Raw genomic sequence first — 26,656 nt, 5'->3', positions numbered from 1 at the left:
TAACATCTCCATGCAAGTGGTGGAACCTCAATCAGGAAAAAAAAGTGCACCTTTAATGAAGAATTTGATTTAAATAAATATAACTGGTATGTGATGGCAGTTGGTCTATGTAGTGGTGAGTTATGATTCTCTAAAATCAAACTAAAATCTCAGTCATCTCTACAACACCACGCACAAGGATTTACACAGCCCTGTATAATGCAGGGTATTTATTTGTAGATCCATTCACATAATCTTTCACACGTACAGTATTTGGACAAACAAGGAAAAGTGCAGTGATCACATTTTGTTCATAGTAAAACAGAAGTTGAATGATGAGCCTTACATTAGATAAACTGTAGTACTGTGCAAAAGACACCATGCAAAAGTCATTAAACAGAAGTCTATTTCCCAAAATATTCATACATGAAATAATGTCTCTATTGACGACATTCTCCAAATCTGCTTAAGTGTTTTCACACAGTACTGTATTTTGTGTAAACTTGGGAATAATAAATCAAAATGCTCTGGATGACAACAAGCAGACATTCACATCTGTTTCACCAGTTTAAGGTCCAGTGTATAAAAGTCTTTAAAACACACTCATTGATGATTTGTACATAATTAAGCTGTTAATTAAAGCAATTATTTTTAAATATGTTTCAGTTCAGTCTTAGTTAAGTGCCAATAACTCCTTAAAGTGCACAACAAAAATGGTTTTAACATCCGAGTTTTATAATCTAACAGGACCTACAGAGTAGTAGTTACTTAAAGTATATATGAAAGCATTTTCAAAAAGTTGTAGCCCTGTAATGGCCTGCCAGCAGTTTGTATGGGCGGTGAACAATTAAGTAGCACAAACAGCGGATTCTTTACCATATTCAAGGTTGAAGATAATATCTATTTTCAAGTACATTTGAAACGCCTGTTGCATCTTGACTTCACTTTAAAAACGGGTACCTTTGTCTTTGGGGAGATTTTCTTGCTTGCTGTGCAAGTTCCTTGTTTCAGAGTCTCCTATAGCTTGCCTTATACATTAGCATCATAAGTTAGACAATTGTAGCATATGTGCATGTTCAAACGTAGTAATGTTCAGTCTACAACGATGAAGATGTAGTAGTCTTTTTAGCCTTTTCTTCCCCCAGAAGTGGTTTAAACAGCACCAATTCTGTGGTGGGGTACTTGCAGCGTCTGTAGGTTTGGGCAGGTAAAATATGGAGCAGGAAGAAAGCAGGTGGCTATTCCATTAGAGGCAAATGGCAGTGTTGGTCCATAGAAAACCTCCTCCTTGCCCTCTGTACTCAGATCTAGCACCTGGGGAGGAAACAATCCACATTAGAAGTTATTTTGCTGATGTTTGGGCCACATTCTAGTTCTGGGCACTCTCTCATTCAGCCGACCGTGCGCCATAGGTAAAATCCTCCAGCTACGGACCTGACCAAGCCTAGCACAAGATCTGAAGATGGGTCCCCTGGGGGGCAGTGAGCCACCTATTGCTCCGGACAGGTTGCCCCAGCTGCACTGGTTGAAGGATGGGTCAAATGCAGAGGACAAATGTCACTACGGGGACAATAAAAGCTCATCTAAACCTTAACCTTAGTTCCCTGTTGGTGTAACTGTCATGACACCTATTCAGCTTGACTTATCTGTTAGTTTACTCATTTTGATGATGAAATGCAAACTTGGACTGACTATTGAATTTGGATTGGTATTCAATTTCGATTAATTTACTATAGCATTGTGCTTCACGTGACAGCTTCAACTGAACATTTGAACTCTTATAAGTGACTTACTTGAATTGAAACACTGAGAACATGATCGAGAACAGTGGCTGCACTATCATTAGTCTCTAAACAGCAGTGTCAATTTATCTGATTACCCTCAAGTATTTGACTGTCCAAACAGAGAAGCTCAGTCTCTCACCTGAATGCACGCCAGAGGCTCATTGGTCCAAATCGAGTACCCTCCCACCACATAGATCCTGTCATCATGGACCGCCACGCCGGACTCGTTCTGACCTGAGGAGGGCACAGATGACACAGTGCTGCAGTCTGCTGAGCTCAGGGCATTTTCACAATATCACTTTCATGTCCCCAAAAGGGCAAAGGAGTAGGAGAAATGATGTAAAAAAAAAAAACTTTGTTGTGAACTTTAGTGATTCGAGGGCACAGGTTCACATTTTAAAAACCCCTGCGTCATTGGGTGTGTTTTGAAATAACTAGACTGGGGGCTTCATTATCACCCGTTGGAATATAACATTGTATTGCCCCGTTTAGATCTTGCATTTGTTGACTGCGTGATCTGTTAAAGATGGTACTTCCTTTCCTTTGGCACTTGAAATGTTTTTAGTTTGTGCTGTCGTATGTAGAACTCAAATAATGGCACCCTTGAAAAATGTGTTAAACCCCAGTAGGTGTTTAATATTTATTTACTTACGTCAACTGCAGCAAAGACCCGTTTACTTTTACCGTACTCCACTTTTGACCTAATTTGATGAAACTATTGTACACTTATTTACTACATTGTACTAAAAAAATGTTGTGTCAATGTCATGTATACTTGTTTGTGTCACACCGTTTTGTTTTACGCCGGTACCTGTGAGCAGACTGAAGGAGCAGCGCGTCCACTGGTCCATGTCCATATTATAGGAGTCGATGTGCCTGACCAGGATCCGGTCGTTGTTGAAGTCCAAATCATTCCCGCCCAGCACGTAGAGATGCCTCCTCGCCGCCGCCATGACGTGGTACACTCGCCTCTGTAACATGGGACTGCGAGCCAACCACTGGTCCTGGGCACAATGCAAGAGTGATGGAGGGGGCAAGGCAAGCAGATGGAGTGATAGAAGGAAGAGAAGGATGAATTGAAGGTGTAGAGATGTAGTGCAGAGAAGCCAGTGAGAGAGGAACATAAGGGTGGCAGGGGGGAAGAGGAACGATGAATAAGAAGATTAATATTTAAGCAGATCCATGCATGGGTAATTGATGTATGCTCAGTGCTAGATAAATAACGTGACACTAGAGCTGTGGTCTCTACTAATGACTTCCCTCCCTATTTCTAATCATATGTTTCAGCCACTCCATTTTACACCGAGGATCTCTGCTCATTTCACTAAGTGTGCCGAAGCTTATTCTATGTCGGTGTATGTGCGGGTGTGAGAGGGAGAGAGAGCGGGTGCGCTTGATTGAGGCAGGGAATGTGTGTGTGTCTGTTGGGAGCTGACGGGTGGCCATCTGTTGAGGGGAGAGTGGGTGGGGGGTTGCTGTTGCTCTGGCAGGTGAATGTAGATCCGCGGTGAATACAAATGAGATGCTCCCTCCCTCTCTCTCCCTCTCTCTCTACTTTTTTCTTCTTCTGCTGGTTCCTTCCTTGCAGACGTGTACAAACACAGACCCATATGGAGGTGCACCTTAAGCGTATATACACTCCCCCACATTATATACGGCCTTAACAAGATCCAAGCGTCTTTAGCAGCTGGCTCATATACGTACACAAACACGAAGCCTCATGCATTCCATCATTGAGTCCTGGATAGTGACACACTAGAGTGCACATAAAGGCACAAGCAGAACAATCACATCTTTTGTAATCAAATGGTAGCCTGCAAATGCCTTTTTGTGTTATATTGTACTTAGATTTTTAGTTAAAATAACAATAATGTAGGCCTCTTGCAAGCGTGCACATTAAAAAAGTCTTTTTCATTTTTCACAGCACCCCTTTACAAAACTAAGTTGCTTTACAATGACGGTACTACAAGTTTTAACTTAACAACATTTTTGGAGTTGCAGTTGTATTGTTGGTGTTGTAATGTAGCAAGCAATGTTTCAATATAGTCAATTTACTATAGGTCAGGGTTGGGCTGTGTAATTAATCAAATTTAAAATTGCGATTTTAATTATTACACTATTCAATTACAAACATGTTGTAATTGAAATAAAATTAATTAACTTCTGTTCAGAATGATATGTGCGCTCATTTGTCCCCCTCAAGACCTGGACCAAAGCCACTCGTCTAATCCACATAGGCTTTTCGAACAAGAGTCACAAAACATTACTAATAAAACATATTCGGTCTGTACTTTTCAACAGGTACATTTGATCAAGGTGCACTTTATTGTCTCAGTATGTTGACTTGTCCTCTGCACTTGGCCCATCCCTCAATGCTGCTGGGGCCCATCCTCAGGAGCAGTGGGTGATGCACTGCAGAACCATCTCCAGGTCTTTGTGCTTGGCTTGGTCAGGACTATTGTAGATGAAGGAGCGCCCGGAGGAAACCCACCCAGACATGCAAACACCACAGAAAAGCCTGGTCTAGCCCGGGAGTCGAACCTGCCACCTTCTTGCTGTGCTGTCATAGTATGGAAGCAATTGTTCGAATTAATTATGATTTCAGTATCAAGCCAAATACTCGTGAGCAACCTTGGATTAGGTTCTTATCATTACATACAGTCTCCCTTGTTTAAGCCGACACTAAAGCATAATCTTTAGATAAGGTTTTACTTATGGCCATTTGTAATAAAATGAAAAGAGACAATACTTTTCATCAGTTTACTTTAAATTCACACAGTTTTATTGTCTCTATTTGGAGAGATGACAGGTGTCTCTAACACTTTTATATCGGGTGCTAATAAATTGTGCAGATTTCAAGATATGCAGTTACTTGACTACACATTCCTCACATTCAATTCTCACATATGTTTTATGCGTCTTTAAATGAGTTTCTAATAATTTCCATATGTTTCAAAAATCAATTAGCAGGCTCTTGACACCTGTATGTTGTATAATCCATCACTGGGAACAGAAGGCTCCATTAATTTTCCAGAGTCTCATTATAGCATAATATTAATGTAGTTCAGGTACAAAATGCTTTACTAAATCTTGGCATAACCTCCCGCTGCCCGTATGTATACTATTTAAAACCATTCAAGGATATGAATTTTGCCTGCAATCTGTATAAAGATCACATAACTTAGTGTGTTACAAATAGACATTCCTTCACCATCTTTAACTTGTCGGGGGCTTTACAGAGTGGAGATTACAGTTATAATTTTTTGTTTAGTACAGACACAAAGAACACTTGTTGCTGAGCATGTGACTAGATTTTAAGTGGTATATGTATTTAGAATAGTATAAAACAACACTCTCAGTATATAGTTAACATTTCCAGTTACCTGCTCAGGGTCATAGACCATGAGACGATTCTGGTACTGAGCTGTGTTTGTCACTCCTCCTGCAAAAGAAACATTTATAATTATCATTTATAACTCAAACACACATAATGACAAATAAAATGTGTTAACAATCAATATGTGGAAATTATTTTTGGACATTTTGATTTAATAATGCCCTTGTCTTCCAGATAAAAATGATAAAAACTAGTCACATTTATTACAGTTAATCGGCGCAGTCCTATTTGAAAAAAAAGTTAGTCATGAGTGAATAACTAATCTTTTGTTTCATTCTTAACTCTGAAATGAATACTTTGTAATGAGGAATCCCTGATGTGTCACGAAAATAAACTTGAACATCTTCACAACTCCCATTTTAGCCAAATCAACCTAACATTCTGAATCTTTTTTCTTGTTCTTAAATACCTGAAATCCAGAGCAGGTTGTCAGCCACGCAGCCAGCATGACAGGAAAGTGATCGGTCAAAGGGTTGGACGAACATCCACTTGTTCTTTTTGGGACAGTATCGCTCCACGGAGGGCAACACCTGCCTCAGCTCATTCCTGCCCCCTACAGCATACAGATACTGCCCCAAAGCTCCCAGGACAAAATGTTCTCTACAAACTTTCATCGGTGCAATTTCAGTCCAGCGATTTCCTCTTGGGTCGTACCTACAGGCAGTCCTCACGGCACATGTCCTCCCGGTCGCATGTTCTACCTCCCCACCCACCACAAATAGAAAGTTCCCCATCACAGCTACACAGTGGTGACTCCGTCCAGTGGGCATTGGGGCTAGCTCGCTCCAATTGGACCCTCCTGCAACCCGTACATGATCCTGGGCAGCCGGGTTGAAGTACCTTAGCTCACGCACTCGGCTAACTTCCCGCTTCCTCCCACCCGCAATGTACAGCGTCAGAGACTGAAATCTTGGTCTCGTTCTGGCAGATTGTTGTAGTGGTTGGGCATAGGTGGCGTGGTGGTAGTCCAAGGCTTCTTCCACGAGGGCGGCAACGGTGGGACTGGACTGGACCAGGGGGTGATTTCGGGCGAGGTGATGGAGCATGGGGACGTCCATAAGGCCATATCGCACGTGCTGGAGAAGGTCTTCGGTGTACTGGTAGCGACAATCATGTTCGAGCCACAGCACCACCAACTAGAAAGAAAAAAAGTCAGGCACAGCTAATCAGGAAAGGGCAATCTGAGACGGTGATACAATTTCATAGGAGACGTAAATATCTTGCTGGATTCAATTGTAGGTTATTAAATGCTAAGTAACAAGATGTGCTGCGCTACAGTAAAACATAACTGCTACTTAAAAGACGTAATAATGCGATTAATTCATCTCCAATCTTTGCTACAACTACTAATCAGAGGTGGTCAAAGTACTGCATTGCAAAGTACATACCTGATCAAATATTACTGCAAGACAAGTAAAAGCAGCAAAGTCAAATTATTACTGACGTTATCGTAACAAAGTATTTTCTGTAGAAATTAGAAGTATTTTTTATAAATAAGTGTTGTCAATGATAACTTTGGGCTTCAGAAATGATCAAATAAAAATTCTGTAGGTTATTTCTAAAGACATAGTGAATATTAAAAATGTATACAATTTGCATTATCTCCAAAACAATAGCAAGAATAAGACACATTAGGGTTTAGAGAGATTATAAAATAGCTATTGGGAATTGGGTAAAATATAGTTTTCAAGCTCAGAACTCCAATATTCCTATATAGTCTTCCTAGTAACTTTCTACATAGATGGCTATTTGGTAGGATTACTTGAACTGATTAAGAGGAAAGCTGTATCATCTGTGCACAACCGAGAAGTTACTCTAAACTTTATGGAAGTAAAGGAAACAGGTGGTACATTGTTTTGAATACAGGGAGAGCTTGACAGAGCCCACAGCAGAAGCCAATAATGTATGGCATACATTATCTCAACCCAAACAAAGCCACCTTTCTCCTCTCCCCATTCTAATCCACTCTAAAAGGTGGAAATATGCAACAAACGAGCAAATCTTCTCTCTGGTACGGGTGACACTCTAGTTTCCTGTGTGTCTCACTTGCCCCGTCTCTCTCCCGCCCGTATCTCTCTCACGCACACTTTCTCTCTCTCTCTCTACTCATAGCTCTGAAATGACAGTGTGTGTGTGTGTGTGTGTGTGTGTGTGTGTGTGCGCGCATGCACTACAGCAGCTGACTGTGAAGGTCACGCAGCATCACACAACTACCTCAAGGCACAGAATAAATCAACTCCTTCTCCCCGCTTCTCCGCTTCTACCCTGCACTCTTAAAAGTGTTAGGACTGTGACTGTACGCAAGTGTGTGTGTGTGTGTGTGTGTGTGTGTGTGTGTGTGTGTGTGTGTGTGTGTGTGTGTGTGTAAAAGAGGGCCAACATAAGAAAGAGGAGAAATGATGACGCAAAGAAATGGGCAAAATAAAATTGGAAGTGAGTGAGTTTGTGGGTGTAATATTCTGTTCAACACAACTGTGAGATCTTGGTATTGTATGTTAGAGCGGGTTCTCTGTGAGTATTCTGGCATGCCTATGTCATTCAAAGACGTGCTCGTGTTCGTGTCCTTGTGTCCATAGTGAAAGAACGGGAGAGTGAATGGTTTGTATGCAGCGTTCCTCTGTGTCAGCCTGGTGACTATATGTGCTGGGAAGGCCGCCACTCGTCTAGTCACAGAGAAGAAGAAAATTAATTAAAACAAAGCTGGAGAAAATGTGATTTCCTGAGAGCATGAGAGTCCAAGAAAACTCCCTGACGATGATTGACGGCTGGGCTATATCAGTTTGGTATATTGTGCCCACTCCCTCCGCCTCCACACTTTGGGACGAGGTTTGCCGTTTGCTTCCGTCTGATGGCCAAATTAACCTTCTGGGTGAAGTGAAGGAGGCCCAAAGCAGCCTAATCAGAGGCTGATTATGGCAGCGGCGGCTGGCTAAAGGGTCAGGGTAATTGTGCCATCAGAGGCCTGATTGTTTTCAATCAGACGGCCGGCCGAGTGACAGCTGGGGGATTGGGGCCCTGATGGAGCCGCGGTGGGCCTAATCAGAGAAGGGGTGAGAGACACTGAGACGGAGAGAGAGGGACAGAGGAGGGAGGGCTGATTGGTGCAAATGAACAGTCACAACCCCACCTTGCACCGGCCGCTTTTTACTCCACAATCTCTTCACACTCTGCAGTTCATCAGGCATGCATATTCACACACGTCACACTCGCAGACCAGCGAAGAGCTGATCACACACTACCTCTCCTTCACATTCCCAGCAATATAAACAAACAGCATGAGTTACAGATGGCAGAGTTTATTTTGTTACTTATTAGTCTGCCTGCTTTGAGTGCTGTTTTTTGAGGTGTGTTATATTGTGCTGACTGCGTTTTAACACCAAGATGCAATTTGCAGGTTTGGGTTTTTATGTAGAAGTGATGGGTTCCCACTTCTCACCAAAATATTACGTTACTTAACATCTTCAGCGCACTTGCACAATTCATCTTTTTCAGTCAAGCTCTAACGTCTTTCATTTTGTATATGATAATACAGGAGTTGAGTCATTAATATCACTGATTAGGAGTCAACATGGATGATGCATTGAAGAATCCAACCAATACTGTGTAAATGTATTTATGTAATACCTTCCAGATATCGTCCTCACTGAGGGAGGTGAGACGGTCACTCTTCAGGACCTCCCGAAGCAGGCGGTAGGGCAGCTGCAGGGCCTCCTCTTGCCGACTCTGGCTCAACTCAGAGAGATGGTCCACCAGGAAGCCCACCACAGCCTCTTCCAGAGCGGGCAAGTGGAAAAGGTCAGCCACACGGTACAGCTCCAGGTAATTTACACTGTTCAACTCCTGTAGGAAGCAAACATTCACAGTCAAATTGTGAAAACTGTGAATTATCACAATTCTGCAATGGAATAGCAATAATCGAAAGGAATCTATGAGTACTATTTTACTTGTCTTAAGTTATTGAGCTGAAACAATGGGGGAAAAGAAGAAACAATGAAATAATGGCACAGGGGACTTTAGTAGAATAAGACTGCCATCTTCTGGCCATTTGAATACTAACCACAAGATAAACATTCACAGATACAATTTTAGAGAAGCACATGTAGGATATTGATAATTAAAGATACAAATACATACAAATACAAACCATGTGAATAAAGACCTTTGGTAATTAATAAAGAATTCTTACATTAAATAAGGAGAAATAATAAATATACACAGTCTAAGTGGGTTCAATATACTGTAAAATAACATCACATTTATCATTTGCTGTTTATTTAATTGCTGCCATGAATGTACCACAGATCACAACTTGAAGTGTTTCATGATAAACACATTTTTAAAATCTAAAGAAGTTGTAGAGTTGCACTGAATCATTCATTCAACTATGTACATTAAGGCCCAGCAGCCACCAGATGGCGGCAAACAGCCGTCTTGGCATAATATCCGAGGTCTCTGGAGGAGGATTTTGTAATGATGTGACGCTAGCTGATAGATGTGATAGACCATTCTAATGATTGCTAATTATTTCTACTGTGTTTTTTTCCTGTTTCAGCATAAATCTGCATATATATATAATCAAATGTAGAAGAATCTAAGTGATCTCTTAGGACAATCTATTATGTAACACAAGAGATTTTGCAACATCCTTAACCTGATTTCTCTGGGCCTCCTGCAGCATCTGGCCTTGTACCAAAGTATGGCAGCGTGACAGTCTGTCTGTCGGTCTGGACCATTTCAGTGTGTAATAAAGCAATGAATCAACAGCAATGTGACCCAAAAAGCGGGTTCAGACTAAAAAACTGATGTGCAATTCTGTCGTATGTGCAATTACTGTGAAATTCATGTGCAATCTATGTGCTGTCGTGACACATATTCATGTGCAATTACTGTCGTGATCACATGCAATGGTATTTATGTATTTATTTATTTATTTGTCTATGGGAGTTTTTATTTATTTATAGGAGATCTTCTACTGAAAGTGTTTATCAGACTTCCTATAAGTGATTTGTTCTTCTGTATCTACCTCTGTATCTACCTGCGTTGCACCAATGAAATTTCCCCATGTGGGACAATAAAGGAATATCTTATCTTATCTTATCTTATCTTAAAACCTTAGGTGAAACCAACTTGAGCAATAAGAAACTGATACAAATATATCAGGTCAAATAGTGCGTGAGTGATTGGTAGATTGGCTTGCTTTCATCAGTCTACTATAGGGCAGCTGTAGCCACATACATCTCTGGTGTGATTGCATGACAATGCTAATCATTTTTTTGGGATGATCAAACTTACTTTATTGTGTAATAATTAGTTATCTTATCAAGTAATAAAATATCCCATGCTGTAAGTAGTGAAGCCAAGTTATTATTTTCTAGTGAATTTGGGACATTAGACCAAATGAGTTTCTTAACAGTGTGGGTCAATTTGACCAGTCCAGAGGGTATTTATTCAGTTTCTGTTGAGAATCTACAGTATGTCTGTACATTCCCGGGGTGCTTACCTGGATGAGGTAGTGCGAGCAAAGGCCCAGGAGCTCAAGCAGCTGAAGGTGGCTCCCCGCAGACAGGACATCCTGTATGACCGCTGGCTCCAGGACGATCTGACCACAGAGAAGAGAAAGACAGTGTGAGGTGCTGCAACTTCAGTCAGGTTGGATTACACAGTGGTACGGCAAGTTTGCCTTGCCATTAGTGTTGTGCCATGTCATATTGCTGCATATGATATGGCACAAGATATGATATATCTGGATTTATACAGGAATATGAAATGTGGAATATCATGATAACTGTACGTGCTCTGCGGCTGACTTTCCTCTCAGTTGACTACAAATTTCACAAAAAATTTGCAGAGTTTGACAATTTGGGTTACGTTTATAATGTCAGCAAATATGACATACATAGAGGTAATTCTACAACTGTTACTTAGCAAGCATATTATAAACAAGGGCCAAAATCCAAAGTGTATTACACAACGGTTTTGATTTGATAATAGTTCTATTTTTAAAAATATCTTCACAAACTGCAACTTTACAGATGTAAAACTATGATAAATATTTACCACATTTCTTTACCACTAAACTAAGTCATAATTAGAAAGAACCTGTCATATAGACTTTAAAAACTCTACAGCTTCTGCAGAGGCTAAAACCTGTAACGTGATGTGAGGAGAGGAAGCAGATCTACTAATATACAATATCATATAATAACTTAAATAGCTCAAAACAAGTAAGTACTAATGTTATTTAAATAAAAAATAAAAAACAGCAGCCTTAGTTAAGCAGTCAATTGTATAGTTATTGCAAAATATATAATATTGTGGTCATATTGCCCTGACATTAGGTTTGATGGTCATAATAAGCTCTAAAACTATTTTTGTGCTCATGATACTGTATGTGTGTGTAATTTTAGGCAAGCTAATGAGTTTATTTATTTGACTTGGAGAATAACTGTGGCAGATTGCTAAGCATAATAACAACTGCTCTTGCATGCATCTACAGCGTGATCATCTTTCCAGCAAATGATAATTATTACATCACTGAATCTGCCAAAACGCCTTCTGTTTAAGTGGATGAACAGCAGCTAAAATTATCTGTTGAAGATATAAACCAGCCTTATGAGCTGTGAAGTGGAGCAGATAGAAATGCTAGTTTTAAACACTAATTTGAGCAAATTATGCCCTGTGAGCAGCTGAATTGAACATATTACAATATTATTACTTTCAGTCATGCCAATATGGCTGAAGGGGTCAGGTTTTAGCAGTAGCTGCGGTATAAGGAACTTCCCTAGGATGAGAATGATTTACTGTTTTATTGTAGTCTCATTTTGAACACTGTGGTTGCAGCAATTTAACTCACACAAATATACAGAAGAACACAAATGATAAGTAAGTTATGATTATTATTACTATATACATTTACAATGATCATTTATTGAGAATTAGATGTATCAATCTACAAACAACAACCAGAGATGACATATTTCACAATACACCCTCCCTTTAGCTGGGAAACTGCAAACAATACCCTGCTTCTTACATAACACCATTAATTTTATTGGACAACCTCCCTCCTGTGCCTCTGTCTGATAAATAAAAATAAGCAGAGGTAAACAGATGATGAAAAACAGCAAATGTGTTTATATTTCACTTTAACTCAATCTGCTCTGAAACCCTGCAGCAGAGGGTATGACAACTCGCCATGATAACTGTAATAAATGTAAGTGCACTACTCATATCCTGCTCCATGCTCTTGTCTCCATAGGCCACTGCTGTAGGATCACTTTAAATCTACCCGGCTTATGTCAGCTTTATGTGGTGCAGGGCCCGCCTCGTGTGGGATTGAGGGGAGTGCTCTGTAAATCAAACTTTACTGCACATCTGCTTTGCCGGGACAGAAGAAATAAGATGAAGAGGTGTGCAAGCTCTGGCTACAAACCCTTTCTGGTTTCACACGATTAAAGGAATTGTTTAATATTAAGCTATTTTAGACATACTTTTAATTGTATTATTTGTTTTGTGTAATATTTAGAGAAAATTAAATAGACACATAGAATAGTGCGTACTATCATTTTACACAAAACGGAGGTAACAAATATCCTACATTATAATTGTGATACTCAGGTAAAAGCTAGAGAGGAATGATGATCCATTAGAGTTGTGAAAGATTAAGAATTTCAGTGTTGTTTGGTCATAGTGCCAACCATAATGAATATTTTTTTTTTAAATTGTGATGTTTATTCTCACAATAACCAGAACACTAAAAGGTGATATTGTTATATCCCTATTGTAGTTATTGTACTACTACTGTAGTTTCTGCTGTGGTTGAAGCATTTTACCGTGTCATTTACTGCGGTGCCGTGACAAGCATATTGCCCTCATCTCACGAAGCATCTTCTGTGCTGCTAGACAGACAGGAGCTGAGCCGACCCAAAAGCAGGGCGGCTTGTGTGCGTGCTGCTGACCTACTTAAACTGCCTCACCCAGCCCATCTTCTCTCATTGTCACTGTGGGAATAGCATTAAGAGTAATTACTAAGTTCGTGGCACTGAACTGTGAGCACTGCTGAGATAGATTTTGTCATTTGAGTAGGAGAAACAAGTCACCATCAAATATTGCATTACATTTTGTGTGAAGAAATGTTTGAATATCTGTGTATTTTGCCATGAATGTAGCAATACAAAACATGGTAGTTAAAAAGGGCTTGTATGCACAAATAAAGAGCATTCCCTTTGGCTTAATAGAGCTGATTTTGTTTGTTTGTTGCAGTAGTAGGTGCCAATGCATTTATTTTCCACAATAAACGCTTCATCCGTCAGAGGTCATTATGTAATTGTAGTGTCACACTTACTTGTCCAGTATATGCAAAGTCTAATGCATGCTTCAGTCCAATACTGGTCACTCCTTGCAGCGTAACTTCATCCGCTTCACTCTCCACCATGCACAAGCTGAACATGGCCTGGAAACAGACAAAGAAGATGGTCATCAGCAGGAGGTAAAAGCACTTATTTCCATTTCCTTTTTTCATTTTTTTGATAGCATTATTTTGTAATAAAGTAACAGTCTTAACCTGACCCATTAAATAAAAGACTAAGGCCAGTGCAATTGAGATAGACCTTTAAAGAGGCCGATAATGAGGGGTAATGAGAAAATCAATATCTTTGTACACTCCAAAGTGTTGTTCCGGTAGTGTTTAAAGGAGGATTGATGTCTGCTCATATAATATAGTAGAGCTGCTCAAACTACTGTATAGTCCAGGATATAATGTTAGCTCACCCTAACCCAGGAGTCTTAATTATCATTTATTTATCCAAGGGAAACCAAATGAAAGAAACACTGTGAAATACTAAAACAAAGAAACACATGACAGTCCGATAAAATGTAAATAAAACATCCAAACAAAAGAATCAATAAAAATAACAAATAACTAAAAGCACTGCTACTGTGGTAGTCTCTAAACAATGCTTTGAATTCCTTAAAAAGGCATTAAATGATCTATTTAAATTCCCTAGATCCAGATTGATTCAGTGAGACTTTATTAAGAATGTCCTGAGATTTTAATCTACAAATGCCTGATCTAATGTTCAGCTATCTGTTTAGATAATCACACAAAATCCAAATGAGAACAAAAGGCAGAGCTGTTCTCTTCTTGCATCCAATGATTGCCATCCTCCTTTAGAATAATTGACAGTGGTTAGCTCTGTATCCTATTAGTCATTAACCTTAATGCTGAGTGATACACTGAGTTAAGAAGAAGGAGACGAATAGATAAAGTGCCTTTTGGAGAAAAACATTTTGTTTTACTTGAATTCATTAACAATTTTGAATGAACACAGTTTTGTTTGATGGAATTAAAATTCACTTGAGTATTTGAATCCCTAGTATATATAATTACATAATCTGCATATATGTGGATGCTAATATGTTTTAGATTATGAACAATTGGGTTTATATAAGTTGTAAATAGAAGTGCCCCAAGGACTGACCTTTGGGGAACGACCCAGATTCTTCATGATTGTCCAATGCACTAGCGATACCATTTATAATTTTATTAACAGCTGTGATAGTACCGGTTTTATAACCTATTCTAAAACCAGACTGGCAGCTATTTAAATTAAATATTTGGCTCATGCACCTGGTTACTTATTAGCTTCTCCAAAGCTTTTGTTAGACAGGATAATTTTGAGATTGGCCTACTTTATGCAAAGAGAGAACACTGTTCCATAGTAAGGGAATACTTTCAGTTTAAATTGTGAGATTCAAACTGAAAGTATTCCCTAAATAATAAATTGAACAAGTTACTATTAGTGGGGCTGATAACAAAAGTTGGATCTATAGACAGCAACATATTTAATACTTAATACTGTCTACAGGGCTTAAGGGAATACTTGATCACCAGGTCTATTCTCATGTATTGGGGCAACAGCAACAGAAGGAGCAGCAGCATCAAAATTATTTCCAGATTTAAGTGTTCGTTAAATGCATCACATTTGACTAATTGAGTCTTTAATAATTTTATTTGGTAAAGAGGGAGCAGAGCTTTAACAGTTTGAAAGTATTGACGCAGTAAAATGCTTTGGCTTTAGAAACACATTTACTGTGTTTGTGACAAAACTGCTGCCAATCTGTTGCTAATGTATATAGAATACTCGTGGTAAAACCAATGTCACTCTAGTACAGATTAGACAGAAATGCTTGTTCATTAAAATGCTAATAACACACACCCAATAGGACAGTGGTCACTAAAATCAAGAGGAAAGAACATTGGTTACCTGACCAGCCAGTCCCTCCCACATTCTGTTCAAATGCGGCAGTAGTCTGTCAAAACATGTTGGGAATAGCTGATCAGGCAAGAACATTGGTAGATTCTCCGGTCTGTTGCTAAATGTCCAATAATGTTGCTTTAAGTGGGTCTTTAGGATCAAATCAGGTGGGAGCAGCAATAAGCCGAGTGAGGTTTAACTCATTACAAGAGTTTTTTTTAGACAAGGTCCTGTTTAATTGTCTCATTTAGTTCATGTTTGGAAAAAAGGGGAAAGAGATTTTTGTCATATTTAAAGAGCAATAGGGTAAATGCTATGTTTATGTCGCTATCTGGGAAAAAACACCAATATCACTGATAACCCATCCCTAATTGCAGCCCATTGTTTTTTTTTATTCTTTATTTCTTTAACAAGCTTGAAAATTTGAGATGTGACTTCCACGCAAAATGAGACTATAACCTTAACTTCCATTGATTTTTCTGCTTTAGGCCAAGAGGTCAGCAGGACTAACAGTCCAATCAGTACATTGTGTTACTCCTTGTCTTTCTCCTGCCCAGTCAAACATACACACTAACTATAACACTGTCAATGTACACCACAGCACATGATCAATCCAAGCTTTAGCATCTGCGGTGTCTGGGCACCACTGTGTGAGTCCAGGCCCTGCCTGCTAATCAAAGCTATTGACCAAGTTCACACCACGAGAGGATGACAGACCTATCGATCAGAGGCCAGCCAACACAACAAGCAGTGAGGAGCGGAAACACAAGAGAGGAACAGTGTCAAATGTACTTAGGATAGAAACTCATTCTGTGTTTTCAAGCGTTACTTTTTCTATAGGGAGAAGCATCAATAATCATTGAAAACTCATTGCGTCTAACGATGCAGAGGTTTCTATTGCCAACATTTTCCTTTGCCAGTGTTCAGTCATGCATTTTATTACCAGCAGCCGTTGAAAGAGTAGTTTGTAGTTACAGCAGTAGCAGCAGCAAATCATAATATCCTCTAAGAAACAAAATACAAATAAACAAAAGTAGTTGTAATGAGGATAGTAGCACACTGAGAAAATAGCATGATCAAATATATGATAGAAGATCTATATTTTGGAAAACGAGGGAAAAGTCTTGCTGTGTTAACTAATACAACCGAAAGAAGGGTTACGTCGTATGGCGGCGCCCAGACGGGCGAATAGTGAAATTAAAAGGTTTCTCTAAGAGCAGAGACAACTTTTCTACTTCTCTGTGCTCTATCAGTGCCTTTATTTCCCACAGTGCCCCACACAGCTCATCAATACCTTGGGCTGATGGTATTGCTGATGGTAATTAGCAATTTTCTAGTGTATGTGTCCTCTGTGCTGCACAGCACACTACACTATGTTATATAACATCCTAACAAGACCTAAAGGCCTTGGGGCAGAGAAACACATTCTGACAAGAAAAAAACCACCAAATATTCTCTGATACATAAGCCCCAACAGCTGATATGGAAGACGGGGTCAGCGAGAGGCCGTGTTTGAGCTAAAGCCAGCACAGCTCTGCTCACAACACAGATTGAATCAGAGCGCACACAAAAGCTAGTGGTCAGACCTGCAGGGTATGGTCGTGCAATGGTGTCTCCAGAAAAAAGCAACACATCTGGACAGAGGTGTTTGTGACAAATGTGGACATGTATGGGTTAGTGTATACAGCTCTTTTATTACAAAGCTTTTATTAAAAGAGGTGGGAGTGTAATACTATTTATTTAATTAATTCACAAATGTTTTATCATTGTTATTTATTTATTTGTTTTATGGTGCACTGAATCACCAAAGCAAGTTCCTATGTTTGAGAATTCTGTTCATTAGCGATGGCAATAAACCTTTTCTGATTCTGATTCCGAAGGATTAGAAGGAAATTAGCTTCAGCATCAGGGAGCCAGATAAGATACTCGCAATATTTGTTTCAAGAACTCTTGAGAATCCCTCTGGACAGAGTCCACTGTTCCGTTTGAGCCCGGCTGTGAGCTGTGTGACGGACCAATCACAATGCAGCATTGTAATTTTGGGGGAAGTCAAAAGAATGAACTGAAACAAACATGGTGACGCCAACAGACGTTCTATTTTAGCAGATTTACAGACTATTTTGTTTTTTAAAAACGTGCACATAGGAGCATTTTGTGTATTTGAGGACGGGTAAGTAGTCTGTGCTTTTCTCTGAACGTTTTGATTTTTTGGTGTGTTCCTGTTGTTGTGGCGCTTTGACCAATCAGTTTCAAATATTCGTCATGATGTTACGCATTTTACGGACTGCTTCCAGTTTGTTCAGAATGATATTGTGTAAAACTCAATTCAGTGTGATACACATATCAGAACAGGTTTAGGAGCCAGACCCAATTTCCTCGATTACTTTGATACCTTTTTTTAATTATTATTTTTCTAAAATACATTTTAAAAATGGCATTGCATGAACAAATCCACTCCACAAACTGTTGAATTGTTACACCACAACATGTTCAATGTGTATTAGCTTCAAAATAAGCCCAAAATGAGCTCTGTATCGCATTTGCTATAGCCAAAATAATGTTCCATACCCAAAACTGACAGCTATAGAATTCTTATTCATTTGTCCATAGAAAAGGCATGGGACCATTCCACGAGAAGGTTACAGATTTCAGGAAAATAACTCAACTTCTTTGATTTGTGACTTATGTTTTTTCAGACATATTCTGTTCAAAGTTCACATTTTAAACCCCTCCAGGAGAAATAACTTTTGACAGAAGACTGAAATATGAACTGCTAATAACATACATATATAAATGTAAATGAGTAGTTATTTCCATTACTTTCTGACACTGTATTTGACTATGGCTCAAAATTATGTCTGAGGCTTGTTCCAAAAATAGGGATTTGTCCTGGGACCAAATGGAGCTGAGTAGAAAGAAAGGACCACAAACTCATAATGGCCCAAGGTACACACTAATTCAAATAATAGTAAGAAAAAGGCATCAAAAATAATCACAGAGGGGGGGTCTGACACCAGGACTATGAGAGCGTAGATTCAATCCAGAGTCCAGTCGCTCACATGATGCGAGGTACTGCAGTGAGCTGGCCTGTTGCCCTGTGGCTCAAACACTGCGTTTGTTTGTCGTGATCAGATCAGAAATGACTTGTGACTCACTAATCCACCCAGGGAGATACACAATCGGCACTGAGCTTGTTTTATGTATTTTATGTCTTTCTCTTTAAAAGGTTTGGCATCTTTTTTCATTCATCTTATTTTTAGAATGTGAAAAAAAGAATTAACTATGTGAATACTTCCTGAACATCAATTGGATATAGTGATGTAAAAGTATAGTGTGTGTCTGAAATAATTAGATTGCATTTACACTGTTTTGAGCCCTGTTTAATCCTGATAGAGATTTGGTTGGACTTTGAGGTTTGTGTCGTGAACGCTAACCTATATAGTCATATAGTTTTCAGTCTAAATGTATGTGTAACACCATTGCTATTATTTTTTTAATACTTTTTCTAACTTATATGGAAATATGCTTTCTACTCTGGACTGAATGTTGTGAATGTGAAGACTCGAAGGGCTCAACCGGGTCCTTACAAGAGTTATTGTGAATTTAAAAACTATCCACAATCACGCTGGCAGTGCAATATTATGTGAACAAACCCCTAGAACTGTTTATTTTTCTGGAAGAATTGGATACACAGACTCATAGTGGTGACTGAAAGGATGAATGCCCTTATGTCCATATTCTGTATGTTGCTAAGAAATATCATAAAAACTAAATATTTTTTCCCCTCACATTGAGTGATCACAATTTTCTATTAGATTTCATTTGATCGTAAGAAAAACAATATTAATTTAGTTTTACATATTAATGTCCCTTAAAATAAACAAGATACTTTTAATAATCGCAAGAACATTTGTCAAAATGTATTTCTCCAAAGTCTGAACTCCAAACCACATTTGTTTACTGAGGGCTAGACCTCTCAATGAAAAAAACCAACGAATATCAAACGAGCTTGATTAAAATGTGATCAATTGCACAGCTCTCAGAAGATGCAGGTGAGGACAGGTCCCAGGTAACTGGCTCATGTTCACTGGATTACATCATGTATTTCAATCAATCCCTGTTTTATGACTGAAAAAAGAGTTGAATCAAGAAAATTTAAATAAAAGTTGGAAGAGTATCTAAAAATTATACTCAAGAAAGACTTCTGTAACTATAAGTCAGTAAGGGGTGTGTCTCATCAGTAAAACTAATGTTTGAAGTAATTCAAGTTACACAAGTAATTCTAACTATGGTCACTGAGACATACTTGCTATTCCAGAGAGCACCTTGAGCAGATAATTCAGTAAATGAACGAGAGGCAGAAGTGGAGTCAGATGACATGCTACAGATAATACTATTAAGCTCCAGAAACCGGGGAGAAAGGCCAGTATTCTTGCGTACAGCAGCTCGCTGATCTAATAATCTTCTGTGGGATGCTCATTGGGGATTCTGAGTTTAAAAATGGAGAAGAACAAAGGCAGGATAAAAACAAAAAGAGGAGAAGAGTGTGGCTTGCCTACCATCGACTTTCTGTTCAGTTAAAACACACACAGACACACACACAGACACACACACACACACACACACAGAAACATAGACATATTTAATCTCACTCATTTTCAAGGGGGATTAATTTCTTCTTCCTAATCTGCTCTGTGTCAGATCAAATCTCATCTGTGCCCTTTGTCTCGGGGGATTTCCTGCCCGTCTCAGTCTACCTGGGAAGTACCTGGAGAAGTCCATGTATTACTAAACAAGTGCAACCTAATGATAGATATTATGCTTTATCCAGCTATTTAAACTCCTATATATCCTTATTTGACTGTATAGTTTGCTCTTTGTAAATCACAGTATTCATCTAAACGGTTTAATAATAGAAACCGCTCCATTGACTTCTGTTCAAAACTGCCAAACTGGACCACCCCATTTCACTGTAACAAGCAGCAGGTTTTTATTTATATGTTTTATATGTGTTTCTATTGTTGATAATAGCAAGGTGATATTTTCGAATCTTTCATGAGTGACCCAGAGTCAGAACTTTTTGAAGGGGGTAGGTGAAAACAGAAATTTTTCGAGCACTCAAGCTTAAGGCGCAATGGATGATTTTTCGGCGATTTGAGAACGCAGGAGGAAGTGCGCATGTGCACTCCCACATGCGGACTGATACAACACACACGTGCGTTTGTTTATTAGCGCAACGGATCGCATCACATCTCTCGTCTCTGTAGATTTCAGTCTCTTATGAGTCAGCTCAAACAGTCTATCTCCGTCCTAATTTTGTCCCGTACACTGAGGGAACTATTTTATGATAGATCAATGCGCTTAGACACGCGGAACCGTGCTGCTCTCGGGGGACAAGCCACACGCGGCTGCAGCTGAGCGGTAGGTGCGTTTTATGATTGATACGTGGCAGGACTAATTGGTAGTCCACGCCACGAGGAAATAAGACTTAGATTTGGGCCAAAAAAGGTCCATTCAACCTTTAATGATGAGGTAACAGTTGACATACCGTAATTTAAAAGCTCATAAAAATCAAATTTACAGAATATGTCCCCTTTAAAGGGTAAACTATCTCAGTCAAAATAATTGTGATAATATTGCTCATTATTTACATTGATATTTTTTCTTGTTTTAATTACATCTAACAGACAACATAAGAATATACAGTATTTGAAAAGATAGAGCTCAAATGTCAAATAAAACGTAGGACAAACACTGTACTCTAGCTTTTTGAATGTTGGGTAAACAGGGAGATGAGATGGGTTTTTGAACAGGTTTTAAACAGACCGAGCAGTAAAGAGTGTTACATAACATACTGTCACCAGTGACTAATTAGGACAGTGCTGCAATGCCACAGAGCTTTGATCAAATGACAATAAATAGATGTTTAAAATCATATGCCACAACAAAGATGAGAATAAATCCTTTTTGCACTAATACAATTCAGTACACGGTAAATCGGTTGTGTCAAGTAAGGAATCTGATTGACTGTTGACTCCTCAATGGAATAAAATGTCCAGCTACTCACCCTGAAGTAGTCGCTGCACGCTGCCAGGACAGCTTTGTGGGCGTGAAACTTCTGTTCTCCAGCCACCAGCGTCACGTCACAGAGCAGCCCATCCTTCCTCTGCTGGTTCAGGGCAGACAGCACAGAGTCCTGGTGGGACTTGGACTGGCACAGCCTCTGTCCTCTCAGCATCTCCCCACTGCTGCACAAGGACCCAGAAACATGTATACAGTGAGGATACTTGAAAAACGTTCATGTTTTTTCTACAAGATTTAATAAGTGTTGTCAAAATCGCAGATGTACCACTTGTTTTGCTTTAGTGAGGCAATTACGCCATATGACTTGTAAAGCTATTTTCCATTAGAATCAGAATCAGAATTACTTCATTCATCCCCAAGGAGAAATTCTTAAAATACTAATGCGTTAAATGTCAGTGAGTTAATCAGCCCTAGTACAGACTCATTATTACAGTTTTCATAACAAGATATATTAATCATGGATCTCATGTCAACCCACAAACCCAAAGGTTGATACTCTTTTACTACTATAGTACATACACTACATTCAACATGTATAGTATAAACAACAGTATGGGTCAACAAAATGAAATGTATACGTACAGATATGGAAACCACATACACTTCTTATATAACACAAACACACAATCAAAAGAAGCATTGTCCAATCCTGCATGTCTGTTTATGTGACAAAAGTTCCCCTAACCATTTCTAGCACCTCTTGCTCAATTAGCATGCACCCCTGTCCGTCTGAATCCATCTCCATCCTTTTAGGTGCCTGGGCGTCACTCTGAATACTGCTGCAGAGTGCCAGCAGGCCTGCTCTGTCACCTTAGTGATGCCGAGTGTAAGAGACCAAAATAATGTGTGGGCATGTGTGTGTATGTGGTCAATGCGTGTGTGCTTTTGGCCCGAGGTGAGGCGAGGGATGAGTCAGGGTCTGTTTGGTAGTTCAACTGCAGCTGGGACTTGTGAATGGATAAAGGCGAGTGATGCTGATTACCAAGCAGGGAAGCATGCTACAGTGTTTTGTACTTCTATATGGTCAGCGGTCCTGTAAGGAGACAGGGTCTGAAGGGATTGACAGAGGACAGAAAGCTGATGATGACCATACAATTTACAAGAGGTTTTCAAACATTTGAATTTACAAATGTGAAGAGAGTGAACTGCACAACACAGATACGTTATATTGACAAAGGAAACTCTAGCACTGAGGTGGTGCTGGCTTGAACAGATCAAGCCTCAACTAGAAGTTTAACTAGAAGTTTCAGTTTGAAATTACATACCAGTATTTAAATCCGGATTGGAATTGGAAAATAGAACTTTTTAGCTATACTCTGTAAACATTCACAGTAAACAGTGATTCCATAAAGCACATGGGAACAAATGTAATGAAAATATATTGATCTACATACAGTAAACTCTCTCAAGCTGAAACGGGCTCTCCAGTGTATTCTTCTGGACTAGCACAAAGTGATTTTGCAGTAAACGATTTAAGGATTCTATTCTTTGGTTGTTTCAGAGGGGAAGGCCATTTAATTGGACAAAAGTCAACCGCTAATGACTGTAATGTTGTTGACTGCAGATGAAATACAGTCTCACTCATTAGACCAGACAAATCTGTATTTACAGTGCAAGTCATTGCTGATAAACTATGACTCATTGTGCACAAAAACACAATCATTCAAAGTGAGGAGAATAAGTGGATTTTCAACAAGACAGAAAATACAGTATTGTAAATTAAATAACAAGATAAACAGCTGTAGTTGTAAGGCTTTGCATTTAGTAATATCAATTGTTATGAATTATTACACCCAACAATTACAAAACATACAAAAGAAGAATATGTTTTGTGAAGGAAATACCCAGTTGAGTTGTATTTTTAAGTGACAGAAAGACAGATAACAGATAATGGGATCCATTTGAACAAATAAACAGGTGCAGGGGCTTCAGAGCCACACACAGTAGTCTCCACCTGGAGGTAAAGCCAGACATGTTCTAAATGTCCTTCTTGGTCATGGTAGAGTAACAGTGCAATGAAGTCTTCACTGTCTGCTGTGATTGAGGGTGCAACAATAGGTGGATTTTCAATAAATCTATACCTATCGTATGTTTGTTTTATTCCTGTTTTTCAACTTTTTGCATGAAATGTTGTGTCCCTCGAAAATGATTAAATCTGCATTCTTTAAAATTTTGAAACATAGTGATAAGTTGCAGTCTCATCATACTGAACTCAAACTGAAATAAAGCATTGATTTGAGTACAAATCACCAGCTAAATAGAGCACAAAATGTTTTTGCAAAAGACTGAGATAAATGCTGTATTTTCCTCTACCACCTGAATGTGCAGTATTATTAAAGATACATTTACGTGTTTACATGTACGTCTTACCTGAGGCTGGGTTCAGAAGGCATGCCCCTCGGGACAGGAGCAGGGCAGAGTACGGGCCGAGAGGAGGTGCTTTGTGGCTCCCTGGGACTTCCTCACTGGACACATACATCAGCCTGATAGGACACAACAGCACGTCAGCTTTACTCAGTCTATCCACTTTACCCAACGAAAGCCTGACAAGCTCCTGTACAAAGTGTGAAAAGATGCAAGCCAATAACCTGAACACTGACATGGATTGTCCTTGAGTGCTTGCTAGGGCAGGGCGATATTGACAAAAATGAATATCTAGATATCTTCAGTACGATGTTATGTCAAATCCAACAGAAATGTGTTAAAAAATGTCTTTTAACGTATTAGTAGAGGTTTAACTATTTGACATACATGAAATGTCAAAAGTGCAGAAATATCCGCTTATACCTTAATTGAACGTTTACAACATAACTTTTGTATTTTCATCAGCTCTTTTTGTAGCATGTTTACTATATATGATATACTCAATATTCAAATGTGGTAAATCTTCAAAAAAAACATACATATCTAAATTCCAATAGGTTGCCCAAATCTAATGCTTACTTATTATTTTGACTTGTAAGTTTATAAGGACTAGTAATATAATAATATATTTGTACTATATAAACATATTAATAATATTTGCAACAAGAGTCAATGTAGGTTTGCTGCCTGGTAGTGGCCTGAGCTACAGCTCATATGCAAGGTTCTCTGGGTGGACCATTGGCTGAATGTCCTCCTTGCTCTTCACCCCCATTTCAAGCAATACTGTCCAGTCAAACAAAACCAACAGCCAAAAAATACCTAACTATAACTGGGTTGCATAAAACAGCATTAGTTTATCTAGGATTTGTGAGTGAAACCTGAGTTTGGTTAAGATACTGAATTTTTAGAGCTTTTGCCACATCCACTTTATAGCTGATTAATTGATCAACAGTGTGAGTGTTTTTAGTCAACCAATTATGTATTTAGTTGACTTCAGCCCTTCTTTTTTCATTACACACAGGACAGCCATAGTGTAAAATGGGGCAAAAAGGAAGAAACAAAAGCATAAAAACCACCTATATGTGCACCACTAGAAACCTCTAAGCCATCAAACAGCACTTATTTGATGGCTACTTCTGAAACAACAAAAATGGCCAGTGATACGAGCCATGTTTAGTTTCTGGACATTGAACAATAGTAATGTGAGAGCTACAGAAAAGTAGTAAGTCAGTCGTTTTTCAGATGAAACAAGCAAACGAGAAGTGTCTATGGTGGAGCTGAATCCTTGACATCATGTGCTACACACCTGAAACTGATACTGTCTCCTGTAAGAGAGGTGAACAGCGGTCAACACAAAAGCATGCTGAAACCCAAGACCCTTTAGATTCTCTGTAATGCCGCTCTCTCAGTATGCAATTATTCACTCAGGCGTTCTCATATTTAAATTGCATAGCCTGAGTATGTAGTGTAAGAGTAATAAGGTTGGGCTCAAGGAGGTTCACTGCATTAGCCAAGCCACTTGAGTGTAGTCCACCGTGAATCAAGATATCGATCTCCTCATGAATGACCTTCATGGCTGCTGCCTTCTGTCTCTGATGGGGGAGAGCGACTAGACTGTCCAGTCAAACTTTAACACAGAGGCAAGAGTGCACTCAATTGACCATCTGAAGAAATGTTGTCTTTAACATGTAAAAATAGAATAGAATATCTGAACAACACAGAAAGCTGGACTGTACTTTGTCCTTCAGAAAGGTCTAGACCAGTTATCTATTTTACTATTACCTCCTTTCAGCTCTCCTTCTGGGGTTGCCACACAAAATGAATTCAAATATACAGCTATATTATTATTAAGGGATACAAATAAGGAAGGTTAGTCATACTGTTATAGCCATTATGCAAAAAACCTTTAGCAGCAGTCAAGTTGAACAATGCTCTAAATTTGATATTGTGTAACAAATAAATATTGTTTGTAACAGAAAATTAGTCTTTTATCTGGCAAACAATCCCTGCTCTTACAGTTGGATAGCAGCAATGAAACAAATTATGTTACTATACTATATTAGGTCTATATTTAATTCAATTAATAATAAATGTATTACTATTGTGTTTGCTTGTAACTTTAGATATTAGAAATGTGCAGAACAGAAGGTGATAAAACACCAGATACTCACAAGAACAAGTGGGCCATTGTTTAAACGACTATAATCTGCTGACTGAAATCTAAATATTGTCTTTACGTACACACAATTACACAATTACCCATCATTAACGACAGTAACATTAGAGGACGGTGGGCGGTGGAAGGTTTGGGTTGCCAGATAAGAAGCCACCATTTAGTGAATTAAAAACTGTCACTTTCCAAAGCCCCCAGCTGTCGGGGGTCTCCCAGCAACAGGCCATCGCCTGGTTCACAAACTCAGGCAAAGGGGAATAACCACCTCCCCCGCACGAGCCCGCTAATCCTGATGCATCCTCTCCGGGCGACACCAAATTATATTTAGAGCACCTCTCGCTTTGGCTTTGCTGTTGTCGACTGTATTTAAATCCCCTCTGAATGTAAAACACGCTTGCACTCACCTCAGTGTCTGTGCTGCGGATGGACTCCCGAGCCGCTCACAGGCGCATCTACTCTACTGTTGTGTCATCTGAGGTTTGTGGACGACACACGGGGACAGGGAGCCGGCCCAGAACAGTCTGTAGTAGATGTGGTCAGTGATCGCGGACTCACAGCACCTAAATTGTGACATTGAAACCCCGCCTCTCTCCGGAGTCACATGAACAGAGCGCTGGAG

At 39.2% G+C, this 26,656-nt stretch overlaps 1 protein-coding gene across 3 annotated transcripts; it reads right to left on the bottom strand.

Annotated features, from left to right (window-relative positions):
- Positions 1-194: 194 nt before the first annotated feature.
- On the bottom strand, positions 195-26,563 carry klhl32 (kelch-like family member 32). Of its 3 annotated transcripts, XM_072460653.1 has the most exons (11): positions 26,442-26,563; positions 23,871-23,983; positions 21,484-21,664; positions 13,505-13,612; positions 10,661-10,759; positions 8,785-9,000; positions 5,570-6,296; positions 5,147-5,205; positions 2,575-2,767; positions 1,903-1,997; positions 195-1,293 (listed from the first exon to the last, which is right to left on the bottom strand). In XM_072460653.1, exons 2-11 carry the CDS (start codon positions 23,891-23,893, stop codon positions 1,132-1,134), a joined length of 1,863 nt encoding a protein of 620 aa, XP_072316754.1. In that variant the 5' UTR covers positions 23,894-23,983; positions 26,442-26,563; the 3' UTR covers positions 195-1,131. The 3 variants fall into 3 exon arrangements, with proteins under 3 accessions (XP_072316754.1, XP_072316753.1, XP_072316755.1); XM_072460652.1 differs by lacking the exon at positions 26,442-26,563 and having other exon boundaries at positions 23,871-24,031; XM_072460654.1 differs by lacking the exon at positions 26,442-26,563 and having other exon boundaries at positions 21,484-21,661; positions 23,871-24,031.
- Positions 26,564-26,656: the final 93 nt, after the last annotated feature.

Source organism: Eucyclogobius newberryi, unplaced genomic scaffold (assembly GCF_026437365.1).
Source record: "Eucyclogobius newberryi isolate DKJ021-1_F unplaced genomic scaffold, fEucNew1.0.hap1 SCAF_3, whole genome shotgun sequence".
Classification (NCBI taxonomy): domain Eukaryota; kingdom Metazoa; phylum Chordata; class Actinopteri; order Gobiiformes; family Gobiidae; genus Eucyclogobius; species Eucyclogobius newberryi.
This window is presented reverse-complemented; position numbering and strand designations above follow the sequence as displayed.